Raw genomic sequence first — 21070 nt, forward strand, 5'->3', positions numbered from 1 at the left:
TGACTTTCTTTTGGACTCCACTCCGTTCACAACATCCACGTACCATCATTAAGGACGATTGTTATCGGCACCCCCGCGATCAGAAAGGAAGTATGATTTGACAGTTAACATTAATAAACCAATTAGCGATGATTGAAGGAAATTTTTATATTGAACGAAAGCTACGATGGATTGCTTCAACTGATAGAAACTCTGACCGAATGCGCCTGAGAAGGAAGCAATGGCCAAATTACAATAGAGAGGGAATAGAAACTCGCTGAGCTTTCGAATAAACCAATATATGAATTTATCGAATTAATCTGTAACCTACAAATGAATTTGAGAACTCGCCCTAATTATGACATTAGTTAGGCTCAGTTTGACAGTATTTTTGACATGAGATATACAATGTTGATATACATATCTAATTTTACTATCCGAAATTCTAAATTAAGTTTGGTATAAATATAAAACAACATTTTTCAAATTTCACAAATTTTTATAATTCTACCACCGATGACAAAGAGTAATGATAATAACTATATATATTGACATTTCGATGTAATTTATCTCTAGGAGAGTTTTCTCAGTTTTTGTAAATCGTGTTTACTTTAACCGGTAACTTCTGAACCCTAAAAAATGCCTGAAATTCTGAACCTATCTCAAACCTTTTTTTGTTTCAAGCGGAATATGTTCTGTGACCTAATAATTTGTTTAACAGCTGTCAGTCGTCAAAATGCGATAATGGAATGGAGAAGTCTCGTCTGATAATTGTGTTAATTTTGCACATTTACAACTCAACAGTTATGGATTAGCAACTGAAATATGGTAAAACACATTGCTTTCCATTCCGATCCAAAATTCCCCCTCTACGAAAAGTATATCCCGAATTTTTCAACCGTTTTCCATTATGAAATATGACTAACCCATTACATGTTGGAATACGATATATTTTAATTTCCAGGGTGCAAACATTTCCCAATTGGAACGAGATATTGGTTCAGAACAGTTTCCGTGCAACGAGCACTATTTTGGTTTGGTCAATGTAAGTTAAATAGGCCTCAAATAGACACTTTGAAACCCCTGTTTTTCATTACAGTTTGGTAATACCTGCTATAGTAATTCAGTACTTCAAGCACTTTATTTTTGCAAACCCTTCAGAGAGAAAGTGCTGGAGTACAAAGCGAAGAATAAAAGGACTAAAGAAACGCTGCTCACATGCCTCGCAGACCTATTCCACAGTATAGCGACTCAAAAAAAGAAAGTAGGTTCTATCGCACCAAAAAAGTTTATAGCAAGGCTACGAAAAGAAAAGGGTGAGTCGTCTGGACGGGGCACCTTCGGGCTAATTCCTCACTTGTTTTTTTTAGAGGAATTTGATAATTACATGCAACAGGATGCTCACGAGTTCCTGAATTTTCTCATCAACCATATTAGTGAAATTATATTAGGTGAGTTGGATAGTAAATTGATGTGGGCCGGAAGAGGAAGCTTCTTCATTGTACACCTAGATTTGTACATAATAGAATATCTAATTATATATATAGACAACAGATTAACAAATCCCAGAATATCCCGAACGAGAACTACAAAATAAATCAATCGAGGCCATCAGAAGTATGTTCAGTGGTGTGCTGAAAATAGTACAGTATGAATGTCTGTCAGTCTATAAACTGATGTGTTATTTCAGAGCTTGTTTTCAGAACGGTAGAATAACTATAAGAAAACTGGACAAGTACAAAATTTTTAGTACTCTCCAAATTTAAAACTATTGAAGAATAACTACATGGATAATATAACTTTCAAACTGAGTTTATACTGCTTAGTTATATAAAATATCCATCAGGAAAATGTTAAAAGTTATATTTTGGACTGGTAAATCAAATATCTCAAATGGACTCACTTTCTGAGGTCAAGGGCATAACTCTGGTCATCTTTCCACTGCGGAAAAACGGTAAAGAAACATTTTGGCAATCTGGTCTTCAACAAAATATGAGCTGGAAGAATTTGTGAACTGATATGAATAGGGTATTTAGAGGACAAAAATGTATCATGAGAAAGTTGAAAACCAGTTTTTAATAAATGAAAAGTGTTAACTGTTCCCTTGTTGTACTTTTATGAATGTGTGGTTTTGTCAGAAAAAAACCTGTCTACCTTTTTGACCAATTGTTTTTCTCATTTTTCTCACGACTATTGAGTAGGTCATGGCAATCAGTTGAGAATATCCGCCACAAAACAACTAAAAAATCAGCCCTTCACAAAGCTATCACTTTCTACAATAAACTGCCAATTTGGATTGAGGGGTCTTAACCTCGTGATGTGTCTTGAAAACGGTCCAAATCTACAGGGAATACTTGAATGATTATTCTTGCTGATCTATAGTTTCCATTTATCTGAATTCTATGTTTATTACATGTAATTTATTTGTTTCTGATTGCCTATTTATGTTTTTCGACTTGCCATTTGTACTTTTGTACCATAAATGGTCAAATGAATTTTCATTATTATTGTTATTCAACTACATGAACATTGATCTCTTCTGATCAAATTTGAAAAAAGTGTCAATTTGAAAAAACTACTACTCAATACAAGAGTTTCCAAATGAAATATTGAAAGAGAACAACGTATCGGAATTTCAATTGTTTTGTTTCAAGTAAAAGTTTTCTCTGTCTGAAGTATTTTTAAAATTCCAAAAACTAGTGATTTTGAAGTTTCTCGCAATGTATGATATCTTGAAATATAAGTGTATTCTATTCATTTAACCCAAAAAAATTATCATTTTCCAATAAGCTCTTGCCGATCAAGCCCCTTATCCAGAACTCAAGTTGGTGAAAATAAAGGAAAAACTCAGTAGGTAGATAATAGTCAGCTTTAAAAACTGTGTATCCTAGGTCGATGAACCGAAGCTTATTGTCAAACAGCTAATCATTATATCATTGCCATACTTTCGTTTTTTCAATCTATTTTTTTTTCCTTTCAAGAAAGTTGTTCCTGCCAATGTCGAACATTTCTTTAATTTTGAAAATTCAACTTTTCAGCTGAAAGACAACAGAATTCGACGACGAATAATGTGAAATCAAAAGCTGCAGGTGAAAATGGAACCGCTCACACTACTCCTGAGCCTACTTGGGTGCACGAAATTTTTCAGGTTAGTGTTACTAGGTTCACAGAATCGGGAAGAATCAGCTGCAATTTGCTTTGAAAATTATCTGGCAATTTTTCATACACGAGGTCTGTTGAAAAAATAAAATGAATTTTCATTTTTCCCAAAAAATACTTATTTATTCATCAATTTCTATTTTGTCCCCTTCAAAGAAGTTCCCCTCAGATATAATACACTTGTGTCAGCATTTTTCCAATCCTTGAAACAGTTCTAATATGCTCAAGGACATACCAGATTCGGTTTTTATCTCCTCAATCGTTGCAAAACGCCGTCTCTTCATGGGTCTCTTCAATATTGTGAACAGAAAAAAGTCTCAGGGGCCAAATCTGGTGAATATAGTGGCTGAAGAATGATGACGGTGTTGCTTTTGACCAAGAAATTATGAACTTTCTCGACATTTTCATTGGTTGTTGATGTGCATGTTTTTGAGCACGTCATTCCATTTTTTTACACAAAATTTGATGCAAATTCTTTGATCCGTTTTTTTCGATAGCAGAAAAACGGAAAACACGCAAAACATTTTTAAATTATATTCCTCTCACCAACCAACATATAAAAATAATAAATCGCCAATCGAATTTGAACATCCTTCGCGAAATTTGAACATCCTTCCTATTTTTTGAACAGACCTCGTATGCCTAAGCAGCATTCGATTCTGTAAATCACTCGATTTCATTGGCCAAATTAGATTTCTACGGAGTGAGAGGTGTCTGCCTGGACATGATGAAGTTATACCTTAACGAAAGATATCAAATTGTTGATCTAGGAAATACCTAAAGTGAAAGAAGAAAAATATTAAGAGGGGTGCCACAAGGGTCAAAACTGGGGCCACTTATGTTTCTAATCTATATCAACGACCTGCCTCACGTGATGAATTCGTCAGACATAGAAACTATATTGTATGCAGATGATGCAACCTTGGGCAAAAAAATATATAAAATAGATGATCCTCATGTGATCCATACTGACATATTAGAGAAAGCTTGATCATGGTTCACACCGAATGACTTAATTCTCAATGAACAAAAAACATAAACTCTTACTTTTGAAACAATTTGCTCAAATCAAAATAACAAAAATTCTACCAAATTTTTGTGAATACAAATAGATTCCAACCCAACCTGAAATGGATAGACCATATAAATAGCATGTGTAGTAAACTTAGTAAGACAGTCTTTGCTTTCAGAAGAATTAAAAAAATTGTAAATCAAAGTGCGGCACTTGCAACATATCATTCACTTTTTCATTCAGTCCTTAGGTATGGTATAATCAATTGGAATAATGCATCAAAGGTACATCTAATAGAATATTTGTCATTCAAAAATCTGCAGTAAGAAGCATAATCTCTGCCAATTATGATGAAAAGTGTCGACCAATATTTGTAAAACTTAAAATAATGACCCTATATTCAGTTATTGTCTATGAAAATTTGCTTCTTGTTCAACAAAACTTGATAAATAAAGTTGCTCACAAGTATATACTCCAACATGATACAAGAAATAAATCAATCCTTGTTCCTACAGCTGATAAGTTGAAAAGAACAAATAATAAAGGAATTAAGCTGTCGAATTTCGTAACTTGTCATTTAGAAGATTCAAAATCTTATTGAAGAAAATATTAACCAAAGATCCTTTATATGAAATTGATCAATTTTTCGAAGTTATTCAAGAAGAAAGAGACACTTTTGTGGTCACCTCCTGAACTTTTACTCGACTTTGAATATATATAATATGTTAGCTATGTGATTTATAATTTGTAAAAGCTCGTGGCTTTACATTTTAGTCAGTTTTTATAAGATTAGAATTTTATCTTGTTAACTTGTATTTTTTTGTCAATCTAATTTATCTACAAGCATTTTTTTAGAAACTATATTGACGAATTTTATCCTCTCAAACCTATTTTAGAAACTATAATGACATGTCTAAAAACTGTGTGTTTCTTGAGACTAATAAAATTATTATTATTATTACCTAAGAACTCCGCGAAATTGGAACGTTCACCTTATTTTTTGAACAATCCTCGTACATGATGGAAATAAGGTTCTCTGGACACAACTGAATTCATAGAATTCCTCTCCTCAGGGTATTTTAACAAGTGAGACGAGGTGTTTGAACTGCGAGAACGTAAGCAGCAAAGACGAGGACTTCTTTGATCTGCAGGTGGACATTGAACAAAATACCAGCATAACGCACTGTCTCAGGTGCTTCAGCAATACGGAGACGTTGTGCAGCGACAACAAATTCAAATGTGACAACTGCAGCAGGTGAGTCATTGGGCGCGTTACGTGGTTCTTGTCGTTATCTCTGATGAATTTTGTCCTACGTAGTTACCAGGAGGCCCAGAAGAGGATGCGAGTGAAGAAGCTGCCGGTTATCCTGGCCTTGCACCTGAAACGTTTCAAATACATGGAGCAGTACAACAGGCACATCAAAGTGTCTCACAGGGTGGTATTTCCATTAGAACTTAGGTTATTTAATACGGTGAGTGGAGAGTTATTCAAGTCGAGAAAACTATTTTTTATATAAGTATATATATAGACCTATTTATTCTATTATTATTTTATTTAAATGTAGTTTATGAATACAAAGTATAATAAGATTTGCAAATGCATTCATCGACACTTTTATTTGAAAACTTATTAAATTTTACAGTTTTCGATTTCCAAAAAAGTTCTATTAGCGATGTTAGTTCAAATATCCTACAGATATTGGTACTTATTTTAGGGTTATGTTTGTGTTATGTTTACTTTACTTCAAGAAAATAACAATTATGCAATAAATTTGAATTAAAAGGAACAAATTTTTTATTCATTACAATATCATTTGTAAATATAAGTTATGCATATTCACAAAACACACTTCAAAGTGAGATTTCCAGTTGAAAGTTTATAAAACCGCGACATGTGTTTCGTCATACAAAAGCACCTTCAAGCGTCAAAATTCTGTTTGTACAAATTCTTTGTCGTCATTATGACTATTACTACATGATAAATTCAATACCTGAACTATTCAGCTGTCTAAGAACAACTCAGAAGACCAGAGAATAATGAATACAGTTCTATCATATTTATTATACAAAAAAATAAATAAAATTGTTTTTGAAAAATTGATATTAAAGTTTTCCATGAAGGCACTGTATTTAATATTATTAAAAAAAATATTCTCCAAGAAACAGTTGAAAATATTTCTCTATTTTTTATCTTTGTCTCTAATGTTATTGAAGTTTTATGATTAAATTTATATATATTTAAATAATAAGAAATACATTTATAATTTCATACTTAGATTGTTTGACTATTCTTACTATATGACATAAAATCTGCAGAAACATTTTTGTATAAGTCGTTACATCATTGATATCGGTTGTGGAATAAAAGTAAACAGAAATGATAAAGTAAAATATAGTCGTCAAACTTATTATCTGTCCAGGTGTGAATATAAGTGTAGGTAGTAGTGACTAATAGTGACTTGTTTGATTTCAGTCTGATGACGCCGTGAATCCGGACAGGCTCTACGACCTCGTAGCAGTTGTGATACATTGCGGCAGCGGCCCCAACAGAGGGCATTACATCAGCATAGTGAAGAGTCACGGATTCTGGCTTCTCTTCGACGATGACCAAGTTGACGTAAGTAATAATGATGTTCATTTTACAAGAAAAAAAATGGTTATAATAGGAAACGTGTATTGATTTGAATATAATTGATGAATTAAATCTATGAACAAAAGATAGCTGGAGAATTATTATATGTAGCTTGGTTTAGAACCTAAACAATAGTTTCATCTGCAATGTCTTTTATATAAAAGTGAGTAATTACAAAACTCAATTAGATAAATGAATAATTCTGGTGAAATTGGTAGAGTAAAAAGAAACAATTACAACAGTATCGCTTCTAGAGAAACAGGTAATTTATTAGCATTTTATGTCGAAACTTAATTGTGATCTGTGAGTTGAATTTGATAGCGAAATGAATTTTAATCTTCAAGTGTCAGAAATTGTGGCAAAAAGTCTCAAAATGCTGGGTTTTTTGTTGAGAATTTCTACTGATTTTTCAATTAAAAGAAAAAAGATTTTATATTGCGCTTTCGTAAGATCCATTCTTGAATATTGTTAGGTTATATGGGACCGATACTATAATGTAAATATCGATTTGATTGAGAATACATTTTTCATATACATTTTTTCCATACCAATTATGCTTTGAACAGTCCGATGTCTTGTATTTTGAAGCTGGTAAATCAATATCATAATAACTTTGATCTGTTTGATGTATCACTTCAGGTCTTCAAAAATCAATTGAAAAGGCTTTAGCGTTTTCGAATTTTTTTTTTACCTTTCCATTTCCTTTGTAAGTACCAGATGTGTTACATCTTTTTTCTTGTAAGTACCAGAATTGTTTCATCTTTTAGTAATATAGACACGAGACATAAGGATTTATTAATATTTTGTATTTCACACTTTACCAAATGTTTTGTAAAATTGTATAGCAGACATCAGACATGAGTATTCAAAAACACTTTGTAGTTCCTCACACTTTGTTAAATATGTTTTTGTAAATTGGCTTTGCCATTGAATAAATAAATAAATAAATAAATGATGAATTCTGTAAAATATGTTAGTTTAACATGTTTATATATTACTCGTTTTCCTAGAAGTAATATATTCAACTGAAAACATAACTTACTGGATAATTCGTATTATACAATGGACAACTTCTTATCTTCGTAGTGAACTCCCTTTGCTCCTTATAGCATTTTAAAGTATGTATGTATTGTTTGCCTAATCTATGTTCAAATTTCTTTTGGCATGTTTTAAGCCTTTTAATTCTTTGAAACCAATAAAGATTATTATTATTATTATTATATTGTAATAATATAAAAATGGATGTTGGTTGATTGGTAAGTGATAAACTTCTACATCGCTCAACCGATCGTGATGAAACTTGACATGTATAAGTAATTTTTCATAGAGAAGGTTTTTAGGCTATCAATTTTTCTGTAACTAGCCACTAGATGACGCTGTAGAACAATTTTTTAAAAGCACTGTTCTATAACGCTGCGCACGCACAAGTTCGTTGATTCTGATTCTGTCAAAACATTGGAACAGCAGCATTGGAATATTATTATTATTATAAACATAGAATTATACAAAATAAAAAATACTTCTAGAACAACTACTTTTATATGAACATTGAATTATACAAAAAACATTTTGTTCTATTCAGTTTGTATTCCAAACATTCGTTATGGAGTTGAATCAGATATCATCAACAGGATACCTACACAATATACTGAATGAAATAGTAAAAATGTCACTTACATGGAACCCTGCCATCCTCAATAGTATACATCAATGTTTCGGTATAAGACGATTGCCTTATTGCTTCTTCAGCACCATCTAGATAACATAACATTACAAAATGAAGCATTCAAGTCTCCAACAGCATTTTTTTCTCTTTTCAGAAAATAGACGCATCGACCATCGAAGACTTCTACGGACTGACGGCTGATACGCAGAAATCTTCCGAAACGGGCTACATCCTGTTCTACCAGAGCCGCGAGAGTTTATGAGCTCTCCTGAAAGTTGCCTTACCACGGCGGCAGGCGAGACAGTCGTCGTTGTGGACCGTCCCCCGCCCAGCCCGGGAGAGGCGGTGAAAACGAAATAACCGACGAGCGGATTGTAAATATTCGAGAGGCAGAGATCATCGGGAAGTTATTTATTTTTTCTATCGTATTTTTGTATTTATTTTTTCCAAAGTCGTTTCGTTGGTCGTCGGCGAGAATTGCTTGTTTCTGGGAGGTGATGCGGATGGCGCCATCTGCCGCATTTCCTCATAACTGGTTTTTGGTGGCAGGTTCTGGATTTTTTTTTGGCAAGTTGCGACTACCATTTTTTGACTTTTGACAACGAAAGAATGTCATAATAACTAGTAAAAACGAAACCAAATAAATCTTGGTTGAAATTTAAAATAAATATTAGATTTTTAAGGTGTACGTCGTCCTATTGGACTACTACTATAGGAACCTCAATCTATTTCCATGAATATTTCGTCAAGTTTTCAATCTTCCGAGCGGTTTTGTATAACGAATAGTATGAATGATGTTCAATGTTGTAAGGTAAACAATTTGAAAACTGAGTTTTCTTCAAACAAACTATTCATAGAGGTATTTAAAAAAAAAGTCATGAGGTTATTTTTTTCAACTACCCGTTTCTCAACATTTTCGAGTCTCTACATGAAGTTCATGAAATCGAAAATTATTTATGCAACTGGCAACACTTCTGAGTACTTTTGTTATCCTAATTATCGAGTGGGTATCAAACAATTTGTCTTGTGAAATTGAAAATATACATTATGCAATCCCCAATTATAAAATATTATCACTCGGGGAAGCAGTTTTGCTGTGTCAATAGCAAAAGAAAAATCTTATATCCAGGAATATCATTATAAAGTGAGGGAATATTCGTTTTTGGAAAATTTTTACTTATATTTGCGTATTTTTATCCAGTGGGCACAAATCTATAGTCATGATTTGGTGTTCGAATCCGGAAATAGAGCCACTCAATTTCGGAAGCTCACTTTAGGTAACGAAAACTCATTAAATGTCGCTAGCCACAACAAACTACATTCTGTTATAAACACAATTGGGAAGATACATGTATTTTTTTAATTATTTCAAATAACTAATGTCGTCCTCAGAAATCTTGAACAGTGAAAGAAATTTCTCTAAACATTTTTTCTTCAAAATATCAAATTTGAAAATTATCTGAAATTCGAACTCGATTTGACATTGAATTTGAATAACTTCCTCCAAACACTTGCATCACTCTTGGTTATCCCATGAGCTTTCAGGAGAGCCCAACTAGAACCATAATTAATTATCAATAATAGTACAATCGACTTGAGTCGTGATGAATTATCATTAATATTTCACAAATTGAACAATTCGTTCAGGCCAGTATCAAATTACCTACACTGTAGAATAATGTACTGACATCTATCAGAAAACAACTAATTCCCTGGCTAATACCACGAAGGGTTTGGATTATATACGACAAGTATCAGTGCAGGATTCTTCACTGAAGTTATTCCTGCATATGCTGTTGGCGATACAACTGCCGCATAGCCAACTGCCAATAATTGAAAATCGATTGCGGCAGTTGTATCGCCAACAGCATGTGCAGGGATAACTTCAGTGAAGAATCCTGCACTGACACTTGTCGTATATAATCCAAACCCTTCGTGGTATTAGCCAGGGGAGTAGTTGTTTTCTGATAGATGTCAGTACATGATTCTACAGTGTAGGTAATTTGATACTGGCCTGAACGAATTGTTCTTTGAAATAATTTGGTTTATCAATAATAGAAAAATCACTTTAATTTTGATAACTGAAAGTCTTTTTCTGTGAAAAGTTGAAACTGATGGAAAATTCATTTGTACACCAGATACTGGCAGGGATATATTTTTCGGAAGATGCAAAAATTTAAACCTTTAAATTTTGTGTTATGAAGAAATTATTTTTTTTTTTGTAATTCCAAGCAGTTTTTGCATCTTTGATAGGGGTAATGTGCTTGTTTAAATTAATATATTTTAAAACTGAGACATACGGTTGTTTCCTATTGTTGATTTTTTCACTGATTCTAGTGGCAGTGTTTCAAAATTAACTTAGAAATCAATGCGTTATTGTCATATTTTAGCTATCAAAAAATCAAACGGCAGGTAGACTTTGAAAAAACAAATTGAATACAATATTGCTTCTAAGAAAACAGTTACCTTTATAAATATATCATTCATTGACATTTCATGCAAGCAAGTTTAACAATGGTGAGTGGATATCTTCTTGTTGGTCTTTCAAAAAGAAAATTTGGATGTTTATTGATTTTCACAGATTCCAGTAGATTTACTTTTTGTGCTTTATTTTTTGAATGTAACATGTCGTACTCCATGCTAAAATCGATTTCAACAGGGAAGTTATTCACAAACCAGTGTTCCTAGAAGTAATTTATTGTAATTTCTTTTTATCTAATGGGTAATATTTACCTAGGCGTTGAAAGCATCCAGGCTTCCAGAAAAAGACTCTAAATTTACATTTTTTGAAAACCACACGACATATAACAAGAGCTCAAAGTATATAAAAATAATACAAGTATTAAAATATTTAAGCTTGCAGAGGAAACGAATAGAATTAGTTACGTAGTAAATGTAAAGATATAAGAGAAGGTACGATGTAAGTTCAAATTGCACTAGTCGAATCAAGCTTTGGTCTGGTCGGATTTCAACCTAACCTAACCTAACCTACGTAAAATTTTTGAAATTCAGAAACATAATTTTCAATTTTTGATATGTTGATGAAACAGATGTTGGTAGTGCAGTATATTCAATAATGCCAATATATAAAACATGTTTTTCCATAATTTGTTTAAATTTTATTGGAAATAAGACTTTCGGATTTCGTAGTTTGGATGGTTTCATCAAAAATTTGAGATTCTTAAACCTTATTACAGCTTTTGAGTTTTGTTTCAAATGATAATGTAATTTGTAATGTCTACATGAATCATAAAACGCCTTCGACAAATACTTTTTTGGTGGGAGTTTGATTTTTCAGAGTTACCTCGATAAATGGGATTTCAAAAATTTTGTTCCTGTCAAAACCGAAAACCAGCTCGCAATTCTCGTGTGACGCTTACGGAAAGATATTTTCCTGTAGGTAATTTCACAAAATGTATACAGACACCATTGGAGTGGATCACTTATTTTTTTTTATTATTTTTCAATTATTTTCTCTTGCTGCTATGGAGAATTTAGCAATAAATATACATAAGGACGATTTTTTTCGACACCAGGCCACATTGTTAATAGAATTTATTTAGGAAACCGCTACAGGCTTCGTTACGGATAAAGTTGTCTTTATGCATATCACAGTTCATCTATCCCAGAGTGCAAACGATATCGATTCAAGCTTTTTTCTCGAAAATATTGTTTTAATTATTTTTATGAAAAGTTTTCCCGGTGCAGTGATAAGTTCACTTTAAACGTTCCCAAGCCAAAGTAAGGTCCATCAATAGTCACACCTGTAGCTTTCAAAGCAACACCCTGTATGGACTGTAGTATAACATCAATTATACAGTGTTTTTTTTTTGATAAAATTTAAACTACTTCAATCTATGGTAGAGAAATGGGATTGATGGTTTTCTTAAACTATATAGGCCCCAATCTGGATCTTCCTGGTGTGCTGGGGTATAAATCTTCCAATGTAAGGTTGCATTATGAAATCCACATCAACTCGAAAGAATATAAATATTTTCCAGCTATTTTTTCAATAATAATTAGTCTCAATATTGAATCTTCTTGACGAAGCTTACTAGTCAGAATTAGGGTAAAATTATTAAACTGATGTTATGCAACATGCAAAGAGTTACAAATCTTTACAAAGTACATAAAATGAATTTTTTTACTATAAAATATCACATACAGTCAAAAAAAACGGCAAACTAAAATTTAAAATAAATATTTGCAATAATTATTGTTTCATTACTTGCAAAAGTTTTATTTCGTTACTTAGGTTTATACTTTTCAATTTTCTGTCTAGATTATTTATTCATTTGTTACTTTTTATGTTATTACTGACTTTTATTTGCTCTCCTACAAACACATTTTATGTTTCTTGGTGAATAAATAGTTATAATATTCAATAGACTTCAGTTCAGTGCTATTCCTTTTGAAATTCATACTAATCATCAAAAGTGTTGCTTATTAGTAAATGTTCCATTTTTTTTAAAGGATAACATTTTCTGACTGACTTTTCAACACATTAACTTATATATCTTTACCCGTTTACAAAAAGGGTATGTTCTATATGTCGATAAATATTTTTATAACTTATACAATTCCTAAAATAAGAGCTACGTTTGTCAGTAATTAATTTTCTCCAAAAACTTGCTTGCATGAGTCACTTGGTTACATTTCACACATAAATCAGATATTTTTTGGAATACATAAACCGACTCTAGGTTATTAGAAGTACATATCCCCAAATAGGTATACCATGAAGTGTGACTAGTAAGACATACCCGTACTCTGTCAAACTCTCTAGAAATTACTATTACTGCCGCAGCTTCTCACTTTAGTGTTTTTGCAGAAAAACCTAAAAGCTCTCTAGAAATCACTTCTACAACTTGGTATTGACTTTAATGAACTGAAAGTCCTGGAAATGTATTTCATGCCTCAAGTATGTTAGGGTATATGGTATACCTCAAATCTTAGTAGGACACAGTATGTAGTTTTTTCCAAAGAAGTTCTAATGACCTAGAACTTTATACCTTTCTACCATTATGCCATTCTATTAGCTCTATTAGGGAATGATATGCAGTTTTTTCTGTATATTGCTATTTTAAAGTATTTGATTCTAATGATCTTGAATTATATACCCCAGAAAGGTAAAAAGGTATATCGTTATCATCATGTCATTCTAAGGCAAGAAGGTATAATATAATTATCAGCATTTGATTATATTATCTCTATTATGAAATGAAGAGCAATTTTTTTCTGTATATTGCTATTTCATAGCTAATTCTAATGATCTCAAAAATATAAGAAGGTATATCGTTATTATCATGTGATTCTATGACAAAAAGCTATATAATTATCAGCATTTCATTCTGTTAGCTCTATTGTGAAATAATATGCAGTTTGTTCTGTAAATTGCTATTTAATAGCATCTGGTTCGAATTAATTGAAACTATATATCGCAAAAAGATAAAAAGCTATATCGTTATTATCATGTGATTCTATTAGGGAATGATATGCAGTTTTTTATGTATATTGCGTTTTTATAGCATTTACTTCTAATGATCTTAAACTATTTACCTCAAAAAGATAAGAAGGTATATCGTTATCATCACCTCATTCTATAATGAAAAGGTGTATCATTATCATCATGTGATTATTTAGACCGTGATTGCAACTTTTGCTCTAGAACATTTAAGTTCTCTAGAAATAAAATTCTGTCTGTCAAGAAATTTCTATTATCTTACCAAATGAATTGATTTTTTTCTATTTATTATCTGGTGGTTTACAAGTTTTTCAATCTATGCCTGAAATAGTTTTTCAATACATTTTTTCGAGGCTAGCTAATAGGTGTGGGAACTTAGTCAAAAATTTCTAGGGTCTTAACACCATAAAGAAGCAAGAATAATTTCAAAACTCCTGATTTCTTTTGCTGGCTTGAGTCAGTGGCGGCTCGTTGTATTTGAAAATGGTGAGGCACAGTTAAAAATTTTTTTTAGCAAAGTTAGAATTTAAAGTTAGTCTAGTGGTCACTCTACATCGTCAGTTGTGTAATACCATTTGTAAAAAAAATTATAACATTAAATTTAAAAAAATTAAAATTGTTTATAAAGCTAGGGCTATGTTATCGAACAATTTGTTCCTATAGAAATATTTATTACGCAACTGTCCAGCAAGAACCAACGTGGAGGTGTAGAGCATTCTTGCCATGGAAGGGAAGGGCGGAAAGGATGGTATTGAAAGAAATAGAGGAAAAGGGATTGGTGAAAAGATAAAGAGATATTAAATAATAAATATAGATTCTTAAATCAACTTGAAACAAATTATAAATAAACTAAAAAATCAACCCTGCGTAAAATAAGGAGTTGTGAAAAAATGTGAAAAAATATTAACCATAAAAGAAAAACGTGCGTCCAAAAAATTAAAGTTTTTCATAAATTAAAGGGATTCTGCGATTTTTCTGTTCAGCAAAATGATCTATCACCTCGTCTATAAAACGTTTTCATCTAGTGATTTTATAAAACCTTTTTCAATTGATATCTTTGCCATATTACTAAGTCGCGCCTGGCCAGTAGTATTTCTAACATAATTCTTAATTCTTTTTAGCGCGGAGAAACTTCTTTCTGTTGACGCGGTTGTCACTGGCAAAACAACGGTAATGAGTAATGTTGTAATGTAATATTTTAGAAAAACCACCGATATTCACTGCTCACCGAACCGAAAACTATCTATTATAATAAAAAAGTGTGCACTGTCACTGTGCACTTTTAACCCTCAACTCATACTCAACCTGTTAATCTAAAAATAGCATAATTGCATTAGACGCCCCCTCCCCGAAAGACAATCGGTCAGTTTTCATTAATTTTCGTGTCGCTTACGAGGCTTGCCTCTGAAAACGAAGTTTTTAAGCACATTTTAAAGCTATTTATAGATTCGGCTGTGTCATACAGAACAATTGTAATACGCTAGACAAAGAAACGCAGAGGCAAGCCTCTATCCATATACCACCTAAAGCAGAAATGAGATGGATGATATTTATAGTGAAACGCGGTAATTGACATCGGACGGCGGCAGGACCGTATTTTACTAATTTAATAATAATTCTAATTGATATAATAATGCATGCAAATAGAAAAATAATATAAATTTGTGATTTATTTAATTTGCAAATTATTGGTGAGGCACTGCCTCATCTGCCTCATAGGAGAAGCCGCCACTGGCTTGAGTAGTTTTTATACATACTCCCTCATTTATAAAATATTAATGTGCAGCAAGACTGTTCATATCAAATCAGATAAAATCAAATATACTTCAGTTGCCTCGGCTGCACAATGTTCGAAAACATTTTCTATTCCCTGATCACCCCCATGCTTTTATTTTATAGTGAGAAAAAATACAAATCCAGAATTGGAGCACCTACTAGTACCATGCTATAAATATGCTAAAGTGGTCCATTGAAATTCTGGTACAAGACAACAAAATAACCTACAGTGTAGATATTTATGTAACCCTGATTTTTTTTTTTTTAATTTTTCTTGAATTTTGATAGTTTGTCTTTGAGTATCAAATTCTAGTTTTGTTCGAAAGCCACTTAAGAACACTGTATTTTTGATATTCTCTCATATCCCTAAATAATTTATTTTATCCATATAATTTATTTGTTACAGAGTAAATTTTGAATCGATATCGTTATACGCTCCTTCCAGGAGACATTATTCTAAAAGTTGCGTTCACTCTGCCATACGAGACTTTAAAAAACTGTAAATTGTAAATTGTTTTCCTAAATGATGTCAAAAGTACTAGCGCGTTAATATCGAATACTGCTAAGCAGATTTTATTTTTGTTCTGTACATATTATCGTTAGTTATAATAAATCAATTAATTATTGTTTTGAGTTTTCTTTGTATTTTCATGAATCCAATGGAAATTTTTCCCGATGTGCCGATTTTGCCAAAATGAGTTGGTGACAGGAATTGTTACTGTACAAGGTTTGCAACATGTGAAACAAACGTTCATATAATTAAAAAATATGTGAACATCAGTAGAAGGGACTTATCTGAGCTTTACAAAATGGAACTGTTGAAAGAAATGTTTCATTAGCCTAAAGAGAATTCGTACCAACTCATTTACTTATTTACATTTAAATGCCCCATTTGAACATATTTCATTCACTAGTAAATGATTCAAAAATTTGAAACACAATTTCATTTTGAAAAATTTTTTTTTGTGGGGACAATCTGATTTTTTTTTCGACTTTTTTTGGGTATTTTCATCTTCCGCAATCTGGAAAAATATAAAAATTGTTATGGAGAACTTGTGACAATTGTAGGCCAGATAGATGACACTGATTCGCTTTCATCTTCTCATTTTGTTCAATATTTATTATTCTTTTTTCATAAAACATTTGTTTCTTGATATAGTAGAGACAATTTCTTCAAATAGTTTTTTGTTGACAAATTTAATATACAAGTTGGAAACTTTGCCTTTTTAATTAAAAAACTACTAACACTTTTCGGGGAAGAGTCTGCCTCATCAATTATTTTTTAAATAACCGAATATTCATACCGTAGAAGATGAAATTATGAAAAAACTAAAGAAAAAAAGTTGGGAAAAAAGAGTCCTATTACATTCTCATACAAAAAAATTTGGAAACTTCCAAAGAAAGGAAGAAAGCAATCAATTTCAAAAGTTACACAGACACAAACTGGAGGAAAAAGCCCTCTACTACAACTACTTTCGTATAAACATTGAATTATACGAAAGAAAAAATACTTTTGAAACAACTACTTTTGCATGAACATTGAATTATACAAAAATCACGTTTTCTTATTCACTTTGTACTAAAACGTCCGTTATGAAAATGAATCAGATATCATTCACAGGAATGCTACACAATATAGTCGTGGCATCTTATCTTGAGTATCGGAAAATTTGTGTAAACGTGGATAATAGTAGATCTCAACTTTTTGATGTTAATTTAGGGGTTCTTCAAGGATCAGTTTTAGGTCCCTTGATTTTCCTTTTATACGTCATTTACCAGATTATTTGAGCACTGAACACATTTTTTTGTATACAGATAATACGACAACCGCCACTGATGCTGAAACCCCAGAACTTGTGCAGAAAATGAATAGTTGATCGAAAGAATTTACTGACTGATATAGTAACAATTCGTTGTCAATTCAGAGACAACAGTATGTTTACAGTTTTATTTTCGTACAAAATCTCAAAAGATAATTTTGTTTGCGTAAACAACAAAAGTATAGGTATGTTTTTCGGATTCAATAAAATTCCTCTGCACATATTTGGATGCAAATTTGAAGTGGAATACACATGTTGATCAGGTGTGTAAGAGACGATAGTAGTTATCATGTAATTTTGCAGCTGAAAAATATATTCACCATAGAGCAATTAATAAATATGTACTATGCTCTCTCATATTCACATATTTCTTATATTGTCCTTTGGGGAAGTACGGCCAATGCTCGCAGAGTTTTTATCAGTCAAAAATGACTTATTTGGTCTTATCTTTGGCTTAGATTACCGAATGACGTGTAGGAATCATCTTAAAAAGTTTAAATTACTGACGGTACTGATTTACATTTATAAAACTGTAACATATCTAAAACTCAAGAGCTTCTCAAAAAATTCTGACTCTCATGACTATGCTATGAGGCATGGTGACTTACTTAGAAGTACAAAGCACCAGACTTCACTTTACGAAAGCAGTCCTAAGTATAATGGAATATGATTTTTCAATCATCTCCCCAGTGATGTCAAAAAGAAAAAAATATTAATAAGTTCAAAAAAAAGATTGAAAAAATATTAATATTTTGCTAGTTCATAATCTTTTAATTTGTTAACATATTTAAAGTAATATAGTTATTTGTTTATCACATTGATATGTGTCTCTGTGTATAATTTTATGACTTGTCCTATATCACATGTATGATCTTAAAAGATGAATAAAGTTACTATTATTATTATATGAAAGAGATAAAATTTCACTTACATGGAACACTGTCATCCACAAAATATACCCCATTCAATTTAAAGAAAAAATATTTTGCTCCCTAACAAATTAAATGAAACAATAGCCAAACCTCAATAAAACTAATTTATTTGATAAATTATAAACCTAAGCAATAAATTCATACGGAATCGGCGCTAGCTTCACGGCAGGTACCTTTCCGCTGACGATGTGTGCAGGCCTAGGCTGGGCAGGCTGTCTCTTCAACTCCACCTTGACATTTTTCTCCTTAGCTTCTCTGCGAAGCTTTTCGTTGGACTTCACTCGCTGCAAGAAATCCTCCCTGCATTTAGAGTGGGTGACGTGTTCAATGCGGATATTAATTCTCTTGGGGATGATCTTCCCCCGTACCCTTTTGTTCACAATCACTCCGAGTGCGTGTGCGGTAACGTTAAATACACGGCCGGTCCTTCCGTGGTATGCTTTGTAGGGCATGCCTTTCTGAACTGCCCCATTTCCTTTGATATCTACAATATCTCCTACTTTGTAGACTTTCATATATGTGGAGAGTGGGATGACTCCATGCTTGCCGAATTTACGGGCGAAGAGATCCCTTGTGCCGCGACGGTAACCTTTGGAGTTCGTCATTTTTCAGACCTGAAAGAAATTTTGATGAGTTTTAGGTTAGGATGCCCATATGGTCTTTCTGAACGCAATTTCAAAGTCAGTCAACGAATTTGGTTATTCCACTGATAAAATCCAAGAACTAAATTGAATGCGGATAAACTAAATCAGAAAAATACCTAAAAACTATATTATTATCGTGAACGCACCTTTCCACACTTCTTCGATAGAAAAAAGAAAACAACAAAGATGGAGAAACGATCAACGAAAGGTCACGACTCTAAGTTATAGTTCTGTGGGTCACGATTCACGATGTCGCTCGCAATCGAGGATTAGGCATGTATTCACGTCGGAAAGTTTTTCTTGAAACAACTTGATTATAAATTAGGACGTGTTCCGTTTCCAAAGTTCCGTAACCGTAAATTTTGAAGTTATGACGAGATGATGAAAGCAAATTATTTTGTTGCAGAATAAATTAGGTTGATGCTTCCCAAATTATATGACTTAATGAACTATATCATTGAAGTATTCCTTATTTTCCATTTGTGTGTGTGTTGCCGGCCGTTAAAATTTTTTAAAGGACAGAGGCTGTTAATAAGCACTTTTCAATTGTCATCTAGATACCGGTAAACCATTATAACAGTATGGGATTACGGAAATAATATAAGGGAACTGATTAGAGAGTGGAAAATGTTAAGAAATATTATCACCTTTTGAAAACATGTACTCGATTTGAAAAATGGAGACGAATCTCAAACGTTTCCCACATTGTGTGAATTGGCGAAGAAACTTTCGTGACACTGTGAAAAGATTACTTTAAGCTATAAATTTTATGGAAACCAAATTTTGCAACAAAATATCTACTGCAAATATTAAGGCTGCATTACACACCAAATCCGACATAACCGATTGCTACTCATTTGAAGCCACAGAAAGGCACATGAGGAAATTTAACTAAAATATGTACGATTTTATAGAGGAAAATGAGTCTGAAAATATTGAAGATGATGCAGTTGAGGATGAAAGTGAAAAATAATTCCAGTTTGATTTTTGTGTTTTATTATTTTGTGTTTAATATTATAATATAACAATGTATGTGAGTCCTGATGACTAATATAAGTTGATGCAAGTTGCAGTTATATGAAGACAGTATGATATTTTTCTTTTTTACTTTACCTATTGTTTTCTCTTGTTTTATTGGCGAGCTGTTGTTTTTTTTTTGTTATTGGGGTTGGTAACACTGAATTTAGAATAAACAAAATAGCTTCTGTCCGATTTCTACTACGATTTTTATTTGTTACGGCCGGTTTCGGTTTGTTAGACCACTTTCAAACAGAAACTGGTCGTAACAGAAATCGTAGTAGAAATCAAATAGAAGCTATTTTTTTTATCCTATATTGAATATGAATTTCTACAAAATACATAGGTCATCAATCATCATCATGGTGGCAACAGTAGTTGCTCGATTGCGAGCGTGATAGAAAATCGTGAGCTTTTGTGATTCCTTTTTCCACAGTGATGCCAACATGGGGATTTGCCCCCTGAATTTAGGGAGAAAAATTTGAATAAGAGGGAGTTTTCAGGTGAAAAATTATTCAGGGTATTTAAATTATCACTGAAGTCGCTACAAAACTTGATGATGGTACAAATTAGCATTCAAAGGAATTTTGGTTCGTGAATGAATTTTACTCCGTGTTCTGATATTTCGAAAATGTTTGATGTAAAAATATATCACTTCGAAAATACTGAGACAAATGAAGAACAAGAAGCTATATAATGACTTCTTTGAAATCATGAACGAGTTAGGAATTAATATAATCAGATACTTATATTTATACATGTCCTCGTTCTATATATTTATTGATTCATTTATGAGTAAATGTCATGTAAGTCACGTGAAGGCAATAAATGAGTCAACTGTTTCTATAAATCTTCTGTAATATTTATTTTTATTGATTGATTGGAAACTATCGTAATAAAAATTTTCAGGTGAGTAAATTTATTGGATTTGAATATAATTGGAAATATTCAATCACATTTTGTATCTAC

At 32.1% G+C, this 21070-nt stretch overlaps 2 protein-coding genes and 1 long non-coding RNA gene across 4 annotated transcripts; 2 read left to right on the forward strand and 1 right to left on the reverse strand.

The window, feature by feature from the left end:
• The first annotated feature begins 661 nt into the window (after positions 1 to 661).
• On the forward strand, positions 662 to 9903 carry Usp12-46 (Ubiquitin-specific protease 12/46). Its single transcript, XM_074182604.1, has 9 exons — positions 662 to 807; positions 944 to 1024; positions 1079 to 1295; positions 1350 to 1430; positions 3018 to 3127; positions 5224 to 5405; positions 5469 to 5622; positions 6624 to 6767; positions 8603 to 9903. The coding sequence occupies exons 1-9, from the start codon at positions 805 to 807 to the stop codon at positions 8708 to 8710; spliced, it is 1080 nt and encodes a 359-aa protein (XP_074038705.1). The 5' UTR covers positions 662 to 804; the 3' UTR covers positions 8711 to 9903.
• Positions 9904 to 11439: 1536 nt separating this feature from the next.
• On the forward strand, positions 11440 to 16314 carry LOC141485608 (uncharacterized). The gene is made up of 2 exons (XR_012467305.1): positions 11440 to 14372; positions 15657 to 16314. It is a non-coding gene; the product is annotated as an uncharacterized lncRNA (long non-coding RNA).
• A 2216-nt stretch (positions 16315 to 18530) lies between these two features.
• LOC111503000 (large ribosomal subunit protein eL21-like) lies at positions 18531 to 19367 on the reverse strand. 2 transcript variants are annotated; one of them, XM_074182133.1, is made up of 2 exons: positions 19231 to 19367; positions 18531 to 19054 (listed from the first exon to the last, which is right to left on the reverse strand). In XM_074182133.1, exon 2 carries the CDS (start codon positions 19043 to 19045, stop codon positions 18566 to 18568), a length of 480 nt encoding a protein of 159 aa, XP_074038234.1. In that variant the 5' UTR covers positions 19046 to 19054; positions 19231 to 19367; the 3' UTR covers positions 18531 to 18565. The 2 variants fall into 2 exon arrangements, with proteins under 2 accessions (XP_074038234.1, XP_074038235.1); XM_074182134.1 differs by having other exon boundaries at positions 19201 to 19316.
• Between the last annotated feature and the right edge of the window lie 1703 nt (positions 19368 to 21070).

This window comes from Leptinotarsa decemlineata, unplaced genomic scaffold, assembly GCF_025532065.1.
Source record: "Leptinotarsa decemlineata unplaced genomic scaffold, Ldec_3_MD MMD2_tig00026328_RagTag_RagTag, whole genome shotgun sequence".
In the NCBI taxonomy this organism is placed as follows: domain Eukaryota; kingdom Metazoa; phylum Arthropoda; class Insecta; order Coleoptera; family Chrysomelidae; genus Leptinotarsa; species Leptinotarsa decemlineata.